This window comes from Alligator mississippiensis, chromosome 5 (assembly GCF_030867095.1).
Source record: "Alligator mississippiensis isolate rAllMis1 chromosome 5, rAllMis1, whole genome shotgun sequence".
Classification (NCBI taxonomy): domain Eukaryota; kingdom Metazoa; phylum Chordata; order Crocodylia; family Alligatoridae; genus Alligator; species Alligator mississippiensis.
The window spans coordinates 28,237,799-28,259,414 of record NC_081828.1 but is presented as its reverse complement, the minus strand read 5'-3'; the positions used below and the strand labels follow the sequence as shown (position 1 = coordinate 28,259,414).

The window sequence follows — 21,616 nt, the reverse complement described above, 5'->3', positions numbered from 1 at the left end:
AGAATTCTTGTCTTTAGGGATATCAAAGACGGCAGCAGCAGCACCAGGGTGCCACCACAGCACCAGCAACACGCTGGCCCCATAACAGCCCTGTGGGAGAAAATATTTGGGGGGCTGAGTAAAAGGGTGCCCACCTGCACCCCACCCCTCTCTCCCACAGGGCTGTTGCGGGGCCAGCGTGTTGCTGGTGCCGTATGTGGTGCTGTGGTGACACCCTAGTGGTGCTGCTGCCGTCTCCAGCTGCTACACAATTAATTTGGGGGAAACTAAGCCCCGTTAGCTTCAGCTTTCTGCCATCTATGCTGCTGTGGAAGTGCTGGTCCACAAACAAAAGCAACATTGAATGTTGCCTCTCATATTAAAAACACAGGGAAAGAATCGGTGCTTGACAAGTTCAGAGAAAAACCATGAATGTCACATTTACAAAAAAGGGCATTGTGAATAAAATCACATCACCGACTCAGTTCTCATCTTTTAAAGCTTCTGTATCCCGTTCCTCTCGCATCTTTGCTTCCAAGGCTTCCCCAGCGGTAAGAGCAATCCCACCCACCAGGTGGACGGCTTCGCTCCTGCTTTCCCTGCCGGTGGCCTGCATGGCTCCTCCTCACACACAGGGCGGGCCTCCAGTCTCGGGCAGGCCTCAGACCCTGCGGGTCCGGCCCACCTGGGAGCTACCCTACCTGGTTGTGCTCTCCCCTGCCCATCCAGCTGGAGCAGGATTTCCCTCGGGAAGGCCGAGAACAGCCCCTTACCCTGGAAGGAGCTGAGGAGTCGCGGTCAGGAGCAGGGGCGCAAGGAGATGCCGCTAGGTAAGTCAATACAGATCACAACTAAGCTCCTGCCTCGTCTGCCTGTGTCGAATTGAACGCACTTTGCCACGAAGGCAACAGGCTGCTGAACTGGAGACCGGGCCCTGTTGGGGAAGTGTTCGCCAAGGCCGAGGGGGCAGGGCGGCCGCGCCGCCAACAGGCACTGGAGCAGGGAGGCGCGGGCTCTCGCCTGCCTCCGGGACCGGGCGAGGAAAAGGGAGGCGCAGCGCGGGCCCGGCCCGGCCACGTCTGGTCCCCGAGGCAGCCCCTCCCCGCCTGCGGCAGGTGCGTGTCGGCCCCCGGGCCCTTGTTGCCGGCCTCCTAGCAACCGCGCGGCCAATGGGAGCGCGGGGGGGCGGGGCCGGGCCGGGCCGGCGGCACCCGCGGGCTCTGGGCTGAGACTCGCCTCGCCTAGTCTGCTGCGCGGGTGAGTGCGCGCGGGGCGGGGCACGCCACGGGGGGCGGGGCGTCCAACCGTCCTCCCCTCTTGGCACCGCCCCCGGCACGTGCGCCCGGGAGGGGGAGGGGAGGCTGCCCATTGCTGCCGGCCCAGGGAGGAGCGGGCTGCGCCGCGAGCCCCTTCGGTTCCGGCTCCTCCAAGACGTCATTGTGCTGGGCCCCATGTGTGACGTGGGCGTGACGTAAGCAGGGCGCGGGCACGTGGCGTTTTGGGGGTGCCGGGGGGAGGCCGCGCGGCGAAGCGGAGGCCGCGGGACAGGTGGAGCAGGGCTGTGAAGCGGGCGGGGCTCGGCTTGCGGAGCACAAAGGTCTGGGCCTGTCGCCAGGTGTCGGAGGCGCGGGAGGGCCCCGGGGGGGACAGCCGAGCGCCTTCCCTGGAGCTGAAAGGAGGAAAAGCTCCGGGTGCCGCAGGGCTGCGGGAAAGTTTGCACTAATCCGGGCAGCCGGGCGGTCGCAGCACAGAGGATAACTGGCCGCCCGTTGCAGAGCCGGCTGGCGGAGGGTGTTGGTGGTGGGGAGATGTGTGTGGCACCTGCGGAGTTGCAGACCTGGCTGCAGCCTTGGCAGGATTCATTTCTCCAGCAGCAGCGGAGCGAGACGAAGATCCATGGTCTGTGAATGGTAGGAGGCAGCAGGGTCGATCCTCGAGACCACGGGCGCCGGCCGGCTCCATGGGTGCTCTGGGGCTCAAGCATCCACTGAAAAAAATTAGCCAGTGCTCAGCATCTCCAGAGCTGCCTGCAGATGTTAAAAAACCCCAACAAACAAAACTCCCGGTGCTTTATGGGAAGAAGCAGCACACGGCTTTAACCTGGCTCTACAGCGTCTGTAAAGATGGAGTGCTTCAGTGGGGCTTTTTGGTGTTTTTAGCTAGAGGTGATTCAGTCTTTACAGACCGGGTAGCAGTAACACACTGCCTCTTCTGGATATGCATAGGGCTTGGCACGGGAATGGTCCTGGGTAAAAGTAAAGAGCCATTTTTGTTGTTGTTTTTATGCCTGCAAGCACCACCAGCCACAAAAAAAGGTGGCACCTATGCTCGAGGCAGTAGGGGATGCAGCGGCGCCTAGTGCAGGTGCGTGGCACGGGTAACTCCACACCTCCACACGTAACATCAGTAAAGAAGTGGAGGATATGCCTTGAAAGTAGTGGGGCGGGGGTGAGGACTGTAGTGAAGCAGTTGTCCAACTGTTAAACATATAAGTGACTTAGCACAGATATAAACTTGCAGATTTCTTTTGTGATTGTAGCTGTATTACAGATCAAGACAAATAAACCTCTTATTTGTTAAATTAGTGGAACTGATGAATACAACTAGGAGCCTTCTAGCAAGGGTGTAATGTACTAATAAACTAAATGAAGACTATACAGGCCTGCAGGCTGGACAGATTAGGACTTGTGTTTTCCAAATTTACTTTGGAGTTGACTAGGTTAGTTTGCTATGTCAAACTCCTGAATTAAGAATACTCGTAGAATGTAGAAAAGTGGTGGTAAAATGTAACCCGTTACCCTCCAGGATTCATATAACTAATAATGCTCAAGTAGGATCAATTTCTACAAACTAATATAGAGTCTATAAATCTCTAGAATTCATTCTGTCCATAGGTAGTGTCACTAAAGCTATAATGAAAATCATTATTTAACATTATTTTTAACATACAGAGGTGGTAATAATTGTGAGCCACATTATTAAAATGCCTGTAGCAAAAATAGCAACTGTCAGAAATGTGGAGGTGGAGGGAATACTTGGATTTTCAAGGTTACTGCATAAATAAAGCAAATGAGTTGCTTTTTATGACATTTTGAAGGATAGATGTAAAAATGTAAGCTAATGACTACCAGCAGGGCTCAAATTTACATAGAATCTATTTGTTTTGTTTCATCCAGATAGCCATCTGTGGAGGCGATTAATAGATAAATCTAAAAACTTTAAATAGGTTCACAGCTCTTTTTGGAATCCAATCTTAGCAGAAGGACTTGTATTGCATTTTAAGTAAATGCTTACCTTTTGTGGCCTTTATATTCTCTGAACAAGTTTTTATATACTTTCAGAGATGTAATTTGCAAGTTGAAACACCTTTCAGCAAAATTGTAGTGTCTGCTGTGTTTGGTTGGAAGACTGGTTCTTGTTTCTTGGTTGATATAGTGTTGTCCCTTTTAAAGAGCTGTTCTACATCAGAAAAAATGTAAGATGCATCTGAGAAGAAGATAAAAAGCTAATTTGGGGGCAGGAACATTTTGGAGAACCATGTACTTTATTTTTCATTTGTGAAACTGTCCATGTAAGTTTTAAATGATTATACTACAGTGTGTTTATCTTCTGATGAACATGTGGCTGAACTAGTTTTTAGAATTCAGTTATGTTGATAGCTATTTCTATTGAATTTAAATCTGACATTCAAAATCTATGCTTTGAAAAAATAATGGTGTATGTGTTGTTGTTGGGCTTGTAATTCTATTACATGTGATTTTTTTTTTTAAATTGAACACTTAAGACCAATTTATTACAGGAAATCTGTCTGACTTCTATTTTAAATCATAAAGCAATGATTTGCATTAGGAAGGAAACAAGAAGATAATACCATTTTAGAACATGCTGATACGTTATTGCTGAAAGGAAAAATATGTTGCTCACCAAATCGTGTAGGGGCTTAAGGGAGCATATGGTAGGTGTCTACCAGAAACCAGGTTTCCTAAATAGAAAGAGTATTTTTTCAGAGTCTAATTCCAACATGTAATTAAAATGGCAGATTATTCCAGTTTCTTAGCTATTTCTGCTCTGGTGGATTGATTACTACTTTTTGGACATCTGCCAAAGCATTCTTTGATCTAGGATACAGTTGAATCTTTCAAGATTTTTTTTTTTTTTTTTTTTTTTACCAGCAAAGAGTATGAGTTTTTCCATCTGGTACATAAATCCCGCCCCCCTGGAACTGAGGCCTAGGTGTACATTTTTGGGAATTTGCCTAGCTTTGTTCTCTTCAGGAATTTCTTCAATGGAACAGCAAGTGATATTGCCAGCTGGCAAAATTACATCTGACAGTTACTGGGACACTGCAGGTTGTAGGCATATCATCAGAGCTGTTGGCTTGCAGAGAAAAATTAGCTTGCAAATAGTAAGGCTTGAAATACAAAATCTTTGAGCATCTGAAGCCACAGTGGCCATTAAGTAATTCTCTGTGGTCACCAAGTGATTTCCTGGCACCACCAAGTGATTGATCCTATCAAGCACTGGACCTGTCTGCCCTGCACCCACAACTTGGGGTCCTGGCCAGTCTCTATGGAAACCTGCTGGGCTGCTCTGGCGCCCCTGGCACTGAGTGCAGGGCAGACGGGCCCAGGGCCAGATAGGATCAATTGACCCTCCTGCCCCGCAATCACTGCTGTGCTGGGCCAGGCCGGGTTAACCCTGCCCCCTGCTGAAGCTCACATCTCACAGAAAGTCCTTAAGTGGCCTTCCAGCCCAAATCATTTCCCACTCTGGTCTTGCAACATGTTCTGAAGGTGGACAGATTTTTTGCAATGAGCTTCCAGATTAGTTATGCCAAATCAAGCCACTTTAACCAAGAACATTGCTCTTAGGCTCTTATGTATGCTCCAGAGGAGCATAGCTGCATGGGAGGATGGAGAGATGTTTGGGTTTCAATCTGTTGCTGGCTTTAAAAATCAAGACCAGGGACTTGAACTGTAATATTAGTTGAATGGCATCTAGCAAAGAATATGAACATGGAAGTGTTATGCTTCTGGTGGCCCTTCTTGTGGATAAGGTGGATTGCCACACCCTTTTCTTCCACTGTTGGTTCCAAAGACAAAAGTTTAAACCATGTACAAAGAGGTGACACTTGTGGTGAAATACTGTCCATCCTCAAAAACAGTTATTTCTCAAAAGCTAATCAGCTGTCCTGATACAGTGTAAAAATCACAGGTGTGTTTGGTTGGCAAGCTAAAAATTTAGGAGGTGCATGAATTTAGTTGTAGGTCTCAGAATTGCTGCTTATAATAAGGTTAATAAACAGCAAAGAATATCTTTGTGATGGCTTTTACAAGACCGGAGGATCACCCTGTCAGGCAGGATGCAAAGCATCCAGGGGGCAGGAGCTGGGCCCACAGTCAACCTAGATCAAGTGAGAGAACGCTTTGAGAGGCTTGACATCCATAAGTCCGTGGGCCCGGATGGAATTTACCCAAGAGTCCCGAAGGAGATGGCGGACATCATAGCGTGGCCTATGGTGAAGATATTTGAGAACTCATGGCGCTCGGCAGAGGTACTAGAAGACTGGAGAAGAGTAAACGTGGTCCAAATCTTCAAGAAAGGAAGGAAGGAAAATCCAGGGAATTACAGGCCAATAAATCTGACATCCATCCCTGGAAAGATCCTGGAGAAAGTCATCAAAAGTTCCATCAGCAACAGGCTAACGGAACATAACTTTCTGAGTGCCAGCCAACGTGACTTTGCTGCTGGAAGGTCTTGCCTGACCAACCTCGTCTCCTTCTATGACCGGGTGATGCATTGCCTAGACAAGGTAGATGAGGTTAATGTCATATACCTGAATTTTAAGAAAGCCTTTTGCTTGGTCTCCCATGATGTCCTCATGGTTAAGCTGGGGAACTGTGGCCTTGACCATTTCCTGGTCTAATGGCTAGGGAACTGTTTCCAGGGTCAGACCCAAGGAGTATGAGTTGACGGGAGCAAATCAGTGTGGTGCAAGGCAGCCAGTGGTGTCCCTCAGGGCTCAGTACTGGGGCCAGTACTCTTCAACATCTTCATTAATGACCTGGATTTGGGTGCCAGATACAGACTGGCAAAGTTCGCGGATGACACTAAACTATGGGGGAAGGCAGTCACACTGGAGGACAGGCTGGGGATACAGGCCGGCCTGGACAAGCTCACAAAATGGGCGAATCCAAACCTGATGGTATTCAACGTAGAAAAGTACAGGGTGCTCCACCTTGGGAGGAAAAAACAGCATCATATTTATGGGCTCAGCAGTGCTATGCTCACTAGCACCATAATTGAAAGAGACTTGGAGGTCTTGATTGACCACATAAATGAACACGAACCACCAATGTGATGCCGTAGCTGTCAATGCAAACCAAACTCTCGCATGCATCCACCAATGCATCTCAAGCAAAACCAGGGACCTCATCCTCCTGCTTTACTCGGCCTTAGTGAGGCTGCAGCTGGAGTACTGTTTCTAGTTTTGGGCCCCCCACTTCAGGAGGGACGTGAATAAGCTTGAGAGAGTCCAAAGGAGAGCCACCCACATGATCAAAGGCCAAGAGAGCAAGCCTTATGAGGAGAGGCTGAGGGACATGGGTCTCTCCAGCATGGAGAAGAGAAGGTTCAGGGTGACTTACAGACTGGTGGCAGCCTATAAGTATATAAGGGGTGTGTACTAGGACCCCTCAAGGGATAACAAGGTCTAACAGCCAAAAACTTCTGAAAGGGCAATTTAGACTGGACGTAAGGAAACACTTCTTTACAGTCCTGGTGTCCAGGGTCTGAAACAGACTCCCCCCAGAGGTGGTGCAAGCACTTACTTTGGACTCATTCAAAAAACATTTGGATGCTTATCTTGCTGGGATCATTTGATCCCAGCAGAATTCCTGTCTATGGCAGGGGGGCTGGACTCCATGATCTTGCAAGGTCCTTTCCAGCCCCTAATGTCTATGAAATCTGACCTCAGCACTGAGGTGGGCAGAAGATAATCACATACTCAAGATTTCAGTTTATCTACCTCACTTCTTTTTCCATATCTCTCTCCAGGTATTCCCTGAATCTAGAAAGCTAGGATTGGAAGTGGCTTCTTTCTGATCTGAATTGGGTTTTCTGGGTGTGCCAATTGACATATCTGTAACAATAGCAAAGTGTTGTGCTGGTGCACCATGAGTGAGCTGGACAGCAGAAGCAGAGGGCCTGTGACAATCCCAAAAAATCTCCATTAGCCTACCAGTGTATATTTGTATATAGTGTACTGATGTTAATTATGGTTCCTTCATTTTTAAATTGATTTTAAGAAAACGTTTTAAAGGGGAATTTTATTGAGATGGTAATCCAAGACTATTTTTCCATTAGAGAATCAGTTATATTTACAAAACTGGTGTTTTGTAAGGAGTGTGGTCTGTTAACATTCATTCTTCTTCTTCCTTAATATAACTTTGCAGCTGAAGCTGAAACCTCTTCATTTTTAAATATAATTTAAACCATCTAAAATAGGGGGAAAGGACAAAAAAGGCATAGCATTTTTTTTTTCTTTTAGTAATGATAAACTAATTGTGAATCAGGTTGAGCTGATGCCCAGATAAAACTTCCATAAAGCTCATTTGACCAAGCACTTGTTGAAGCTGTAGTCTAATAGTACTTTATCCATATTCCATCACTTTTGTTGGGTGTTCTTTGGTCTTTTCAGGATTCTTTTAAGTTTTCTGTAAGAATTTTTAAAAAGTTTTTGATTTTATGAATGAAGGTTAATTTCTCAATTTTACTTAGGCCAGGATTACATGGGAATAAAGGAATTGGACCCTAGCGCTGTGTCTACTAGAGAGATCCCAAAGAAAACAATTCTTTAGAGCCTTTGAGGTAAAATTAATTTATGCTGGTATTTAAAATGGAAGGAGGAGTAGAGCTTTAAGGTTTATTTGTGCAGGGGCAGTGTCGTAGCTGATGAGGTTAATCTGAGGCGTGATTATTGCTAATTGAAGGTTTATTTTGGTCAGGGCTTGTCACAGGTTGGCCTGCCTATGACCAACAAGGGAAATGGTTTTAGTAGATGTGGACAATGCTCTGTTGCAAAAGTGATAAGGTTAGTCTTTGATTACAATGTTGAAAGTATCCTTTTATAGAAGGCCCAAAACTAGAGCTGTTTCCGCTTCCACTGAAGTTTTTGGATTGGCCAGTTCAGGAACCAAGGAGGGGTGGATAAGTTTCTGCCTTACCATGTGCATCGCCAGTGCACAGAAACTCTTGGGTTGGTAAAATTCTGCTTTGAAAGAATCTAGATAATGTGGTCTCGTCACTCCTAGTTAGCTTATAACCAGGGATGTGGGTTTTCTGTTTGCCACTGGGAGGCTTCCAAGTTGTTTTAAAATTGTAAATATATCAATAAAACCTTGTGTTCAATCGATATCTCTATATATAGTGGTGCTTTATTTTAACTGCGGACTTTGGGGATTTTAAGCAGAGAATTTGTGATTTTTAAACAGAGAAAACCAGGAACCCTGTATGACCACTTTGGACATAAGAACCAAATTGTCTGGCTTAAAATGCAGGTGGGTGCTTAGTGGGATTTTTCAAGAGTATGTAGGTGTTTAACTCCCATTGAAATAAGAGAGGTGATTAATGGAATTTTTAAAATCTTGTAGGGTGCTAGCTGCATCTTGAAGCATTCAGGCGTTTTGAAAAATATGGTCCTAACATTCTAGGACAGAGGAATAAAGTAATAGGATTGGTAGTAATGAAAAATGACTAGCTTGATTTTATGTTTCTGTTCTGTTGACAGGACATTGTCTGAATTAATGGATCCAGCAAAAGCCAAATTAACATGTAAGAAATTGTTTTTGTTTGTTCTTTGCACTCTGCCTGGTTTGGCCTCAATTGCTAAAGCTGGCATTGATTTTGATGGAAGAATAGGATATTAGAAATATATAGGATAATCTGAATGAAGTGCTGTAATCCAGTCCTCTGAATTTTCTGAGGTTTTTGGATCAGCACTTGATTTAGGTGCCTAAATCCCATTTTAAGTGCCTTAATTGGGCAGGGGGATGGCAAAACTGTGTTCCTTGGCCATACTACTGTAATAGGCTTACTCTAATCGGCACACGGGCACGGATTGCTCCTACCCTGTCTTGTTCTGCCAGTCTGTCACTTCTAGCTATCTTAGCAGGTTAGGCAAGGAATCAAAATGATTACCAGGGACAGAGGGGTTTGTTTAAATATTAAAACTCATTCAGTTGATATTTCTCCCTTGTCCATCCCTCCCACTAATTTCAGGGCTTGGAAAAGACTCTAGTCCCTGCCCCTTTGTCTCTCGTCTCCCTTCTCTCCTTTGGTAGTAAATCTAGTGAGAGAGTTTATGATGAAAATGCACTTAACTTTATTTATTGCCGAGTCACTCTATGCCTGTGCTATTACTAAATATAACATCTTTAATACTTTAGAATAAGTTTCTTTTATGCTCATTCCTAACAAAATGATTGGATTAGTTTATCTGCATTGTGATTCTTTTTTTTTTTTAATCTTTGCATGGTGTCTTAATATAAAGCTAACACTAAAGATTGCTGTGCCTGGCTGCCTGTATTTAAATACTTGTTATATTTATTGTGCTGTAAATATTGGGCTCCTCTATATTTGTGTATCTATAGCAAGTTGAAATGGATTTGAGCCAGCCAGTGACTCTTTTATGCCTCTTTTAATCATCTCGCTCTGGTAGATGCTATTGTTAATCTAAAATGTTCCTGCTATTTTAGGATATGCCTATGTAGGCGATATTACCAGCAATTGTACTAAATACTTCACTACTCAACCAGTTGCTCAGGTATTCTAGCTGTCTTTGTTGCTATGGGAGATTGGAAGACTATTACTGTGCCAGCGCCGTCATCAGGTAACTTCTAGTTAGACAAAATTGATTATATTTTTGCTTTAGAAAACTGAGACCTATCATTAGCAGAAACATATTCGGGGATCCTGGTTTCCTCTGTTTAAAAAATAGCAGATTCTCTGATTTTAAACCCCCCAAATCTATAATTAAATTGAAACGCCACTGTATATAGGTATCTATTGAACACCATGTTTTATTGATATATTTACAATTTTAAAGGAATTTGGTAGCCTGCCAGTGCCTCAGTCACTATAATAAAATAAATTCTAAACACCTGTACATTCTGACATTTGATTTTGGGTTTTTTATCACGGAAAGTCAGAGGGCCCCCTGCCCCCTTCACTCACCAGGATGCAGGTCCAGGCCCCTTGCTCCCAACACACAGCCGCCTGCCCCCCCCGCCTTGCTGGTGCCCCTCACTCACCAGCTACAGACCTCCACACACCCAGCCCTGCTGGAAGGGGCCCACGGCTGCCTGGCCTATGGGACTAGGGACCCGCAGCCTCCTGACTCCCAAATCAGCATCCAAGTCCTAGCTGCTGCCTGCTGGAGGCAGCAGCTACTGTGGCGGAGCAGAGTGAAGAGCAGCATGGCCTAAGCAGAGCCCCTTGGGGAGGGGGGTGGAGAGAGAACGGGGCAAGATGAGGCTTCCCACTACAAGCTTGGGCTCCCTGCTCTGGCGTGGCCCCTGCCCCCGGGCCTTTGGAGCCCAGTGGGTGGTGCCCTGGTGTAGTGGGGCAGAGCGAGGCTGGGTGGGGAAGCTCATTGCCACCACTGGAAGCTCTGCCGTGCCATTGTGAGGCACCTCCTGTCCATCCAGCAGCAGCGACAGGCACAACTCTGTGCTGCCACCTCTGCTGTTGCTGCAGCAGGCAAGGTGCACTTGGCCATGGTGGCATGGTGCTTGCAGCGACAGGGAGCTTCCCTGCCCCACTCTGCTGTGCCACGCTTGGTCCTACCTGCTGGGCTTCAGAGGCCCTGGGGAGCAGGGGCAGCCTGCATCTGCCCCCACCCTGCACACAGATCTGGGGTGCATGTACTCCCCATGCCTCCCCCAAAAGTGCACACAGCAGCGGAGAGCCAGCTCCACCCCTGGATGAGCTGCCCGTAGCTCCCTCCCGCTCCCCACGGGGACCCTGTGGCTGAGCATTCTGACACTGGGCCCCAAATCCCACACAGTGCCCGGGCTGGGCAGCAGCCTCAGCCCTACCTAACTCACTCTCCCTCCCTATGGGAGCCTCAGTTCCCTTCCCCCCCCTCCCCCCCCCCCCCCAACTCCTGCCAGAGTTACCTGCAGGTGCTGCTCTTCAGGCTACCTGGTGACCATCCATGTGCATGTGTGAGTGTGCACATGCATATGGCATCTCCTGCCTGACTGCCCTCCTGCTCCCCAGCCCCCTGCAGGCTGGAAATCTGCCAGTCTGCAGAGAGCTCTTTGCAATAGTGGAAAATCTGTGTGTTTCTGAGTTCAAATGGAAAATCCATGTTTTTTCCATTTTTCTGCGGGAAACTGAAAACCTGGATCCCTGATGATATTTAATGGGCACATGGTATTTCCTGTGTGGAATCGAATTGACTCCAAGTAGAAATACTGGATAATTCAGTAGTATCTATCACAATTTCTACTTGGGTAGGTGATTTTACAGAATGTTTACTACTAACACTTATTTTCCCATTTGTGAAAGAAATCTAGATATTCATGTTTTCTAGGGTCTGTGCATATATTATGTTGATGTGGCACTTTTCTTTATTTATTCAGGTTCTTTCTCACTCTATCTTTTGATTTAACTGCATTGAAAGAGAGGGTATTTTTGTGTACATTTGAGTCAGTGGAGAGTAGGTTAAGATGTACAATCAAATGTAATTTATAAAAACTTTCATTTACAAATTTTGGTCATACATGAGAAATGTGAATCTAAGTAAGCAAATCCAGGAACTTAGAATTTTTCCTGTTTTGTGAAAAGATGATTTGTTCTAAGAAAAAGGTTTTAGAATGTTGTCTAAGTTTTACTTTTCAGTAAAAACTGATACCTTGCATTTTGTTTAGAATGTACTTTTAAGCTCTTATTTACAATGAAATTAAATTTAGAACTAAAAGTTCTAGATTATGATTGATCTTGCTTTAAGGGATTGTATGGTTTTTTTTGTGTATTGAGTTATTAGTCTTGACTTGTTCCTTAATATTTTGAGTTTTAGATAGCAAAAATACTTCTCAATATACCTCAGAAAAAAAGATGTCTCCCTCAAGCTTAAACATGCAACAAGTGCTACGTTTGCCACTGCCTTCATCCAAAAGTACGCACAGCTTTTTCAGTGCCTTCTGCACAGAAGAGAATGTTGAACAGAGTATATCCTATCTTAATAGGGTAAGCAGATTTTCGGATATTAAGAACAATAGTCGATCACCTGTAGAATGAGTGTGAATGTTCTCTGGAATGGAAGAACTTAGTCTCATGAAGTAAGCTTTTTTCCTGTAACTTCTCAAAACCAAAATGATGGCATCTTCCTTGCAGAAATAAATGTTCTTTGACACCCTAATACAGTATTTTTAAGTCAGAAAAAGAAATCACTTTCATCTCTCTCTCTCTCTCTCTCTCTCTCTCTCACATCAGGAGTTGACAACACTGGGTTTCCCTTCACTTTATGCAGAGTCCAAAGGTAAAGAATTAAACTTAATATCTATCTTAAATTGTATGAATGAACTACTTGTACTTCAGCGCAAGAACCTCCGAGCTCAGGAAGAGGTGGAAATGCAGCACTTGAAATTGGGTAGTGATATGGATCATCTGCAGAACTGCTATGCCAAACTAAAGGTAGAAAATTCATTCTTTCATAACTTGCATCATAATGTAATGCACTCATTTAACAATGCTAAATTCTCAGTTGTTGTAATTTGCTTGTATGTTAAAAACTTTAATTATCCTGTATGTTATTTCTCTGGTGTCATTTTTTTCATAATTGATTGAAATCTCATTAAACTTAATGAAAATGAGTTAATGGGAAGAAGAAATAACATCTGAATCCTTATTTCTCTAATGATACTATTTACTTTATGAATGGTTTCTGACCACCTGTACAGGAGGAAGATTCATTGGATTAGACTGTTATAATGCATGGTGAACGTGAAAATCTTGGAAGGTGTTTGGACTTTTATCTTTTACTAGTATATTGGGAGAGATGTTAGGTTTTCCTTGCTAGAAATGAATTACTTCATAGAGTAATTAGTACTTCATATAGTAATATTGGTACAAGTAGTAGCAGGCTTATCCGTGCTGCTTTTCAAATGTCATCTAGATTTCAAAGACTGGATTATAGTTCATTCCCTGTATTGTTCCCTGGTCACCTGATTACCAAGTTTCTACACCAGGTCTATTCAAAGCAGTTGCAATGCATTTTTGACTGCTGGCTTTAATTTTGACCAAGTTGGTTGTAAAGGCTCTATAACCTTGTGTTCTTTTAGGTTAAACTATAACTGATGGTCCGTTATTGTTAGTGTTAGTGGCAAAAACTGCATGGAAAAAATTATATTTGAAAGTACATAGCAAATTTTGAATTGTAGGTCAGCTGCGAGACAAACTTTCTTTTCTACAATAATATTGTACCAAAGCAAATGTGATTTCAGTGGATAACTGAGCACCTCTTTTGCTTTTCAAGAAGATTGGCTATCACTGTTGTTTTCCCTAGTATTTGTACTTTAGTAGTGCATTGAAGTCTCAATTTGCCTAGAAAAATAATGTCTTGATTCACTGTACACCAGAATCCCAGTCCTGAGGAGTTTAATTTGCATGGAAACAAAACTGTCATGCAACATTTAAATTCCCTTTTGTGATAGTACTGCTTTTGGAAAAATGTAATTTATGAAATGTTAGCTGCCTGCACACTCAGCCAAATTACTCTACCTTGCATGCATCTGGGGACATTTTGCCTTCCTTGTTCTTGTGTTGATGCAACGCTCATCTGGCCCTCAGGCCATACATTTTTTTCACAGTTTTACTTTCAGTTGTGATGGAAGAGTCCTTTTTTACAGATGTTGCATTGTGTAAGATGCTACCTGTATTCAGTTATGGCATACTTAGACATTCCTAAATTAGTGATTTTACAACCAGGGTGTCATGAGACCCTATTACAGGTTTCTTGGGATGCTGTGCAACATGGCACTGCTGTGGGCGACAAGAGAAACCCAGAGATTTCAAATAGGAGTCCAAAGCATCAAAATGCATCTTGACCTGTTGTGGACTTGCTCTCTTATTTTTTCCATAATCAAAATGAATGAAAGCAAAGAGTTGGCATTTTCTGAAGGGTTGAGATCCGCTGTCCTAAATGCTCATATACTTTCTTCATATTTCCCTACTCTTGATATTGACAAAGAAAATGGCCTCGAGTAGTTTGATATATCTTGGCCACACAATTTATTGCAGAACTGAAGCTGCATTATTTTGCTCTGGAATCTAACTTTAAAAAAAAGCAGGAGGTGTATTTCTCACCTTTTTTAAGCTGTGACCAAAACCTTCACAATGTCAATTGATAGTCATTAGTTACTGTAATCTACTACAGTAACTACAGTGATACCTATCTGAAGCTACACTGAAACAGTATCTGTAAACTGCTCCATTCAGTCCTGAGATTACTGTTCAAATGTCATTGATCCTTTTTTCAAAAGCAGCCAGCTAAGGTCTCTGAGCCCCAAATCGATAAAAGAGCTGGAGTCCAAAGCATCTAGCTCCATCCCTGACTTCTGTAGATATTATATCATATTGAGTATTTAAAAATCTAAGGGCAGCAAAATATTAAGTGCATTCCATATCAAACTAAAAGTAGTAATATGGTACTGATTTCAGTTTTCTGTGTATGTTCAGTATAATCTCCATGAAATTAATTTACTGTAGTACTCCAGTATAGCAGATTGCCATATGTATAATAGACCCTGTAAACATAATTTCAAAAATTAGGCAGAAGGTAGGGTGGAGATGCACTTTATAGACTAACTAAATCAGAGATAACTAAGCTTTTGTAAGCAACGATCACTTCAGCTGACGCTGTCTGATGAGTAGCATTTGGGGTAGTGGTGGATGAAGTGCTCTCTGGCTTGTCAAAGCTTATGGATCTCTGATTCTGTTAGTCTATAAAGCCCATCTCTATCCTGCCTTCTGCCTGATATCAGGCTAACATGGCTAAATACTTCTCTTTATTCAGAAATTAGGTTCCACTTGACATGGATTATGCAAGTGGGCTCTGCCAACATACTGGATTTTTGATAGTTCAACAAGAACAAACTTGTCTGAAATTAATTTTTTGGGATTTTTTCTTTTGTAAATTTGAATTAAGGTTGTATTATAAACATTTTCTTTAGGAGCAACTAGAAGCCTCTAAAAGAGAGATAGTTGGACTTCAGGAAAGAGACAGACAGCTTCAATGCAAAAACAGAAATCTGCACCAATTACTTAAAAATGAAAAGGATGAGGTGAGTCATCCTGTACATCTCACAAACCATTGATTGATCAGACTCACATGCAGTGTTGCAATTGAGCTTCTTTTTAATATTGTGTCCATGTGAAATGAAAGTAATCTGAGTCCAACCATTTGTCAAGTCACTTTTGGTAAACATCAGGGTCCTACAGCATACCCAGTTTTATAGCATTTTTGACCATAATAAAGCAAATAAGTGTTTAGCATGTGGATGTTGAAAATGGGGCAGGGAGCATGAAGGAACAATTATTCAGAACATGGAATGGATCCTTGAAAATCTGAGAGGGGCAATGAGTGAAATCCACACTGAAGTTTTCAACAGACAAGACTTTGCCTAAATTACCCATGTGAGGCTTGGTATTCCTTATCTTTGGTTTCACTGCAGTGTTTTCGTTCAATTATTTTTAAAAAATTTTCTCTAGTTTTTTGTGTCAATAGTAAGCATATGTACTTAGCATGTTAATGTTCAGCTAAGTATATTGGACATGCTATAGTTGTAAATTCTTAACAACTAAGCTGGCTTGTTGGCTGGCTCCAAGATCCACCAGACTGGTTTGAGTGGGCAGAGCCAGCTGCCAATCAACTGATCCTGAGGCACCATTGGAGCATGTTGGGACTTGGATGGGCTCTGGCATGGTCCCCATATTTCCGCTGATCAACTAATCAGCAGCTGGTGTTGACTGCCTTTTTGTGCCCCATTGTGGTCCATCCAGCCAACATGGTCATTTTAGCATGCCATTGAAACCAGCCACAATATTATCACATGAAGAATGTGTAATAATTTTGTGGCCAGATTTTGGTTTGCAATTAATTGAATGTGTGGCCAGGTTACACTTTAAGATGTGATTAACTGGTTAATTGCATCTTATGTATAACATCTGCCAGGCCTGTAGTTGTTTTTCTGCAACATCAGAGTTCTCTGAAGTACTTAATGTTACAAGATGCATGCTCTCCTATCCCTAAATATTCCTTTTTTCATTTTCTTTCACAATTACTAATCTCAACCAGTTCATAGTTTTACAGAACAGTGTTGATTTTTGTTTTTTATTTTAAAGGAAAGATTTTTTGTATAACTTGAAGAGCTGTATGTTTTGGGGTTTTGTCGGGGTATTTTAGGTGCAGAAATTACAGAATATTATTGCAAGTCGGGCTACTCAGTACAATCACGATATGAAAAGAAAAGAAAGAGAATACAACAAACTAAAAGAACGATTGCATCAACTAGTTATGAACAAAAAGGATAAAAAGATAGGTAAGTAAATATATCACTACTGTACACAGTTTAGATAATACAGTTCTAAAGTTGTAAATAAAGTTGTAAATATATGCTTTATTTACCACCTTAATTCTCAGCAACGGAACCCCCTTACCTAGGGTGCTATTTGATTTCAAAACAGTATCATAAAGAGAGCACTGCGCAAAATGTGTAATTTTCAACTTCTCGTTTGTAGAGTAGGTGAAAACCTTGGTGTTGTTATGTTTTACACATCTTTAAAAATACAGTTTTCTAGTATTTACTTTTTATAGACAGAAGCCAAAGAAAACTAGTTAGTACTCCAGTGAGAATCTTGATAACTTTCTCAATTCTAAATAGGACCGATCCCTTCTACCCCATAATTTCTCACTACTGTTGCTAGCAGTTCAGGTCTTAAGACATACACTTGATAATGTAGTAAAACCTCTAGGCTAGGGGTCTAGACCTGTGGAACCTATGACATGTGGAGCTGTCGCTTAGATGGCACTTGGCACCGTGGGACTCTCCCCACACTTCACTGCAGTCAGTTGCCTTGGGCTCCAGTGAAGGGGCAGGTGTCCCTGCATTGCACCACAGTCAAACTGGGGCTCTGTCGCAGGGGAGCTCTCCCTGCCCTGTGCTGCAGTTGGTTGCCTAGGGCTCGAGCGAGGGGAAGCTCTGCCTATGCCATGCCTCAGTTGGGCAGTTCAGGCTTGGACTCTGATTTTGGGCTGGGGAGTCCTTTTGCAGTACCAAAGTGTAGCTGAGTGGCAAGGAGAAGCAGCAGCTGGGTACCGGTGCCCGCCCACCCACCAGACTCTGACACAAGCTGGGTCATTCTACTACCCGTCCTCCTGCCCTCCTCTTGAGCTGGAAAATGTTGCCAACCCCTCCTCTAGGTATCACCATTGAGGCCCTATATTCTGTTCACCACCTATGAACACGGTTAGCTGGCACTTCTTAAAATGTTGGTAGATTCCTGGAGCCCAGTCTAATTCTAGGAAAAGGGGGAATATTTAAGAGGAATTGTAACATTTGTGTAGAGTCAGATTGTGAGGACTCGGGAAGAGTTTTATGTTTTACTGTCACATCTTTCAGATGCTCTACCATTTCTTAAAAATATTAAGCATGTTCTACTTTCTACTGTAATGTGGATGTTTCTCTTAAAACACACCACTTCCACTGTATATGCACAGCATAATTTATTTTGTGTTTAGGTTTGCGTTATTAGTCTTCCCCTTCAGTACAGTATTGTTACTTGGAGTAGGCATTTAAGAGTGAAGATAAAGGAGCAACTAAGGGTGCCTGTACACAAGCGCAGAGGCTTCTTCACGGTGGAATTCCAGTACATCAGAGCAGACTCCAATAATTGAGTCTGCTGGAGCGTGGCAATTACTGTGATTCAGTAGCCTCCTGTATCTTGTGCATCAGCGCCCCATGCTTAAAAAAGGCAGCAGTGGCACTTGAACTAAAGTTCGTTGAATGAGCTTTAGTTGAAGCACCCCTGCTGCCGTTTTTAAGCATAGGGGCACTCCATCCGCCTTTTCCCCCCCGCCCCCATCTAAAAGTGCCCTAAGTAAGAGAATAGCTACAAAAAGTATATTCTCGGCTCAGGTTTTTTAACTCTTGTTAGTAGTGCAAGATCAATGCCAGGTTTCCCCAGCTAATTCAACCCAAGTTACAGACAACTTGTTTGTAGTGTATACATACCCTAAAATTGTGTGGAAAATGAATATGATCTTAGAAATCATCTTTATAGCCAAGGAGACTATCTATTAGATGGATAATTTAACATCTCAAATGATTACAATAGAAAAGCATTGGAGAAGAGGTAGACATTGTCTTTCACCCTAATTTTGTTTGGTGTTGTTTTTATTTGGGTTTGAATTGACAACATTTCAACTCTGACATGTCTGTGGCAAACTGTTCCATAACAATCTGCATATTTGGAATTAATTTTGAAAACTTAAAGCTCTTGTTGAAGGATAGTTATTGTTCGTGTACCAGGAGACACTTTAAAGCCCAAACATGGATGATCTATTCAGTTGCTGAATACAGATATTCAGCAACTGACAGTATATAAAGCTTTGCGGAATATCTTTATTTTAATTTCTATGGCTCATTGTGTTAGTGCCTGCAGAGCCCTAGTTACGGATGGGGGTCCTATTGTGCTATGCACAGGGAAAAGAACAAAAAGGCAGTCCCATCCCAAAGACCTTACACTCTAACAAGACAGTGTTAACACCAGAGACACCATGTGAATATGGACAGATGGGGAACAAAAGGTAACAGTTATACTTCTGATCAGCATGATAATCAACGTTCATGGCACACTAACTACCTGACTATTGTTGATCTTCATAGGTACTGTAGAGAGTTTCCTTGTGGAAGGATTAAAAGAAGGAAAATTAGAGGGGTTTTCAGATATGTACAGGGAATTCTTTCCAGGCAGTAATAGGAGTTGACAGCTTGGTGGTATATAAGACATGCTAGATAAAGGCTAGGACAGGCCATGAAGAAAAGTGTTTTTGTCGCATGGGAGGAGGAGCAAATGGACAATTGTGAAGAGAAAGGTGAAGTAATTGAAGTAATAAGCCAGGAAAAATTACATATTTGATGTCAACCTCTCTTATTTCACATGTTGTCTGCTTTCTTAGATTGTGTATTATTCAGGGTGGGAACATCTCTCTACTCATACAGTACTAATCACTACTACAGTGTCATAAACCAGCTTGTTATTTTTAATATCTAGTCATGGCTTTCTAGTCCTGCCCTGGGAAGAGTTCTCCGCCATGCAGTGTTTTGAGTGTATATAAGCAAGATGAGATGGGGTACATCAAACTCGATGCTTTACTCCAAGCTGTCAGAATTTCCCGTGGGCTTTTATTATCTCTTTATTTTGTTCGCAGGGACTTTTGGTCTCCTGTGGGTGCAAAGACTGATTTTTTTTTTGATTATTTTTTTTTTATGTTCAGAATTGGGAGGTCTGCTGACACTATCTACATATTAAGGAAAATATGCAAATGTAGGATTTGTTGTTTAGATATACACTTTTTTATTTCACACTCTGAACTATCCTTCTTACCCTTCTTTTTTTTTTTAGCTATGGAAGTTCTAAATTATGTAGGTCGAGTTGATGGGAAGAGAGGTGGTTGGAGAACTGATAAAACAGAAGCCAGGTAAGTTGATAGCTATATAACAATGTTCATTAATTGAAGAGTGTGTCATAGTTCATTATTATAAGACTTCTACTTTCAGGAATGAAGAAGAAATGTATAAAGCTCTGTTAAGGGATTACGAGCAATGCCAAAAACAGCTTCTAGTAGAAAATGCTGAGCTGAGGAAAGTTCTTCAACAAATGAAGAAAGAAATTATTTCACTCCTCCCCCCACAGAAACAGAAACCTAGAGAAAGATCTGAAGATGGTATCGGACCAGTAAGTGTTTATCAGTTTTAAAAAGTACTAACCTAGTACTGTGCCACAGTTACTGGGCCATGCAAAATCTCTAACTCTAGCTTCTCGAGTCTGGCGACCTGCACTAGTTGGTATGTCCCAGGCAGTGCCTAGAGTTCAAATAGGCCAGAGCAGAATGTCAAACTCCTGTCTTTGGATGTTTTAGTTGATATTTGGATATGTCAAGTCAGTCAGGTCATATCTATATTTGAAAGCTAATTTAAGATAGGGTGGGAATTTAAAAGACATGAGCTAGTCCCAGATAATTTTGGTTGTTGACAAGTGCTTAGATGCTGAGTTCATTGTCCTGATATGAAGGTTATCCTCTTAAGGTTTTTAAGTTAGAAAATGTGATTTCCAGTGAATGTTAAGGAAAACATGGTTATTGATAGTGACACTGACACCCCTGATTTAACTAATACACCACACTAATTGATAATGTTCAGGAAAACATGGTTATTGATAGCATCCTGATGCTGGCCCTGGGTCTTGAGTTGACCTGCACATGTTGCGTGCCAAATTGGCCACATGTGCAGGGCCTGGAACACACGTTGCACATGGCACTTGCTGTGGGATGTGTGCTCTACACAACAGCCACGCAGGGCCAGCCTGGGACTTCCTCCCCAACACTGCTGCATGCTGGCTCCAAGACCTGCTCTGGTTGGTCTGGGACATGAGCCTCAGGCAGCACCTGCAGTTCGAGACTGGCCAAAGCAAGCATTGGATCTGACATGCAGGAGTGGGGTACCCACAGTACATGTCCTGGACCTGTTGAAGCAGGCACTGCCGGCACTGAATCCAGGATGGGGTGGGGAAAGGGGAGTGAGCAAGTCCACAGGCATGATCTAACCTACAGGGCTAACCCTGTGCTGTTCAGATGAGTTTGACGCCCCTGGGTTAAATGAATCAGTGTTTCTGTTTGAAAGATCTACAGATATTTTCAGGGAAAATAATACTTCTAAATACAGTAGTTTTTTCTCCAGTTCTGCCAGTGTTTCCTGTTCTTATACTAAGAGCCTGTATATGAAAATGGGATCTATGTTGCCTAGCATTAACCTAATGTGTACTTGTTGATTTTCCCCCATCAGAAGTCACAGTTGCATTTGATATCAATATGAATTAAGAAATAAGCTACAATAGCTAACTTAATCCTCTCTAAGCAGCAGAAATAAACAAGGAATGAAAACCAAAATTATTCACAACCCTATTTTTTTGAGTCATCAACAGTTCCAAGATCATACTGGATGAGTAATTTTTCATTAGAATTTGTATGTTTTTATTGACACAGGACAAGCTATGAAACTGCATTGTGCTATAGAAAATAGGTATATGCTTCTGCATTGTAGCGTATTTGAACCTGGCTTGGCAGAGGACCTGGCTTCTTTAGCATCTAGCATTCTAATACTGCCCTGAACACACACATTGTCAGCTGTGAACAAAATAAAGATAAGTATATGATATAGAGTAATATAAAGCATAATGTGCAATGCCAGAAACCAGCCAGAAATGTATGATGCAATGTACATTTATGCTTTGCATTTTATATTATACATTAATCTTTACATATTTATTTTCAGCTGTGGGCAATTCAGTGGTG

General features: G+C 42.8%; 1 protein-coding gene and 1 pseudogene across 11 annotated transcripts in view; both read left to right on the top strand.

Annotated features, from left to right (window-relative positions):
• Positions 1–658: 658 nt before the first annotated feature.
• The window catches only part of SSX2IP (SSX family member 2 interacting protein), a 40,056-nt gene continuing 19,098 nt past the window's right edge, over positions 659–21,616 (top strand). The window contains exons 1-10 of one of the 11 annotated variants that reach the window (XM_059728008.1): positions 659–809; positions 7,759–7,848; positions 8,768–8,811; positions 9,735–9,868; positions 12,056–12,231; positions 12,478–12,678; positions 15,216–15,326; positions 16,448–16,583; positions 19,669–19,744; positions 19,824–20,001. In XM_059728008.1, the coding sequence (XP_059583991.1) occupies positions 9,826–9,868; positions 12,056–12,231; positions 12,478–12,678; positions 15,216–15,326; positions 16,448–16,583; positions 19,669–19,744; positions 19,824–20,001 (921 nt within the window). In that variant the 5' untranslated portion in view covers positions 659–809; positions 7,759–7,848; positions 8,768–8,811; positions 9,735–9,825. Of the gene's footprint in view, positions 810–1,316; positions 1,451–1,634; positions 7,849–8,767; positions 8,812–9,734; positions 9,869–12,055; positions 12,232–12,477; positions 12,679–15,215; positions 15,327–16,447; positions 16,584–19,668; positions 19,745–19,823; positions 20,002–21,616 lie in introns of those variants that run through there. The other 10 variants (XM_059728006.1, XM_059728005.1, XM_059728007.1 and 7 more) reach the window with 10 other exon arrangements.
• On the top strand, positions 7,904–7,980 carry LOC132251002 (U4 spliceosomal RNA; annotated as a pseudogene).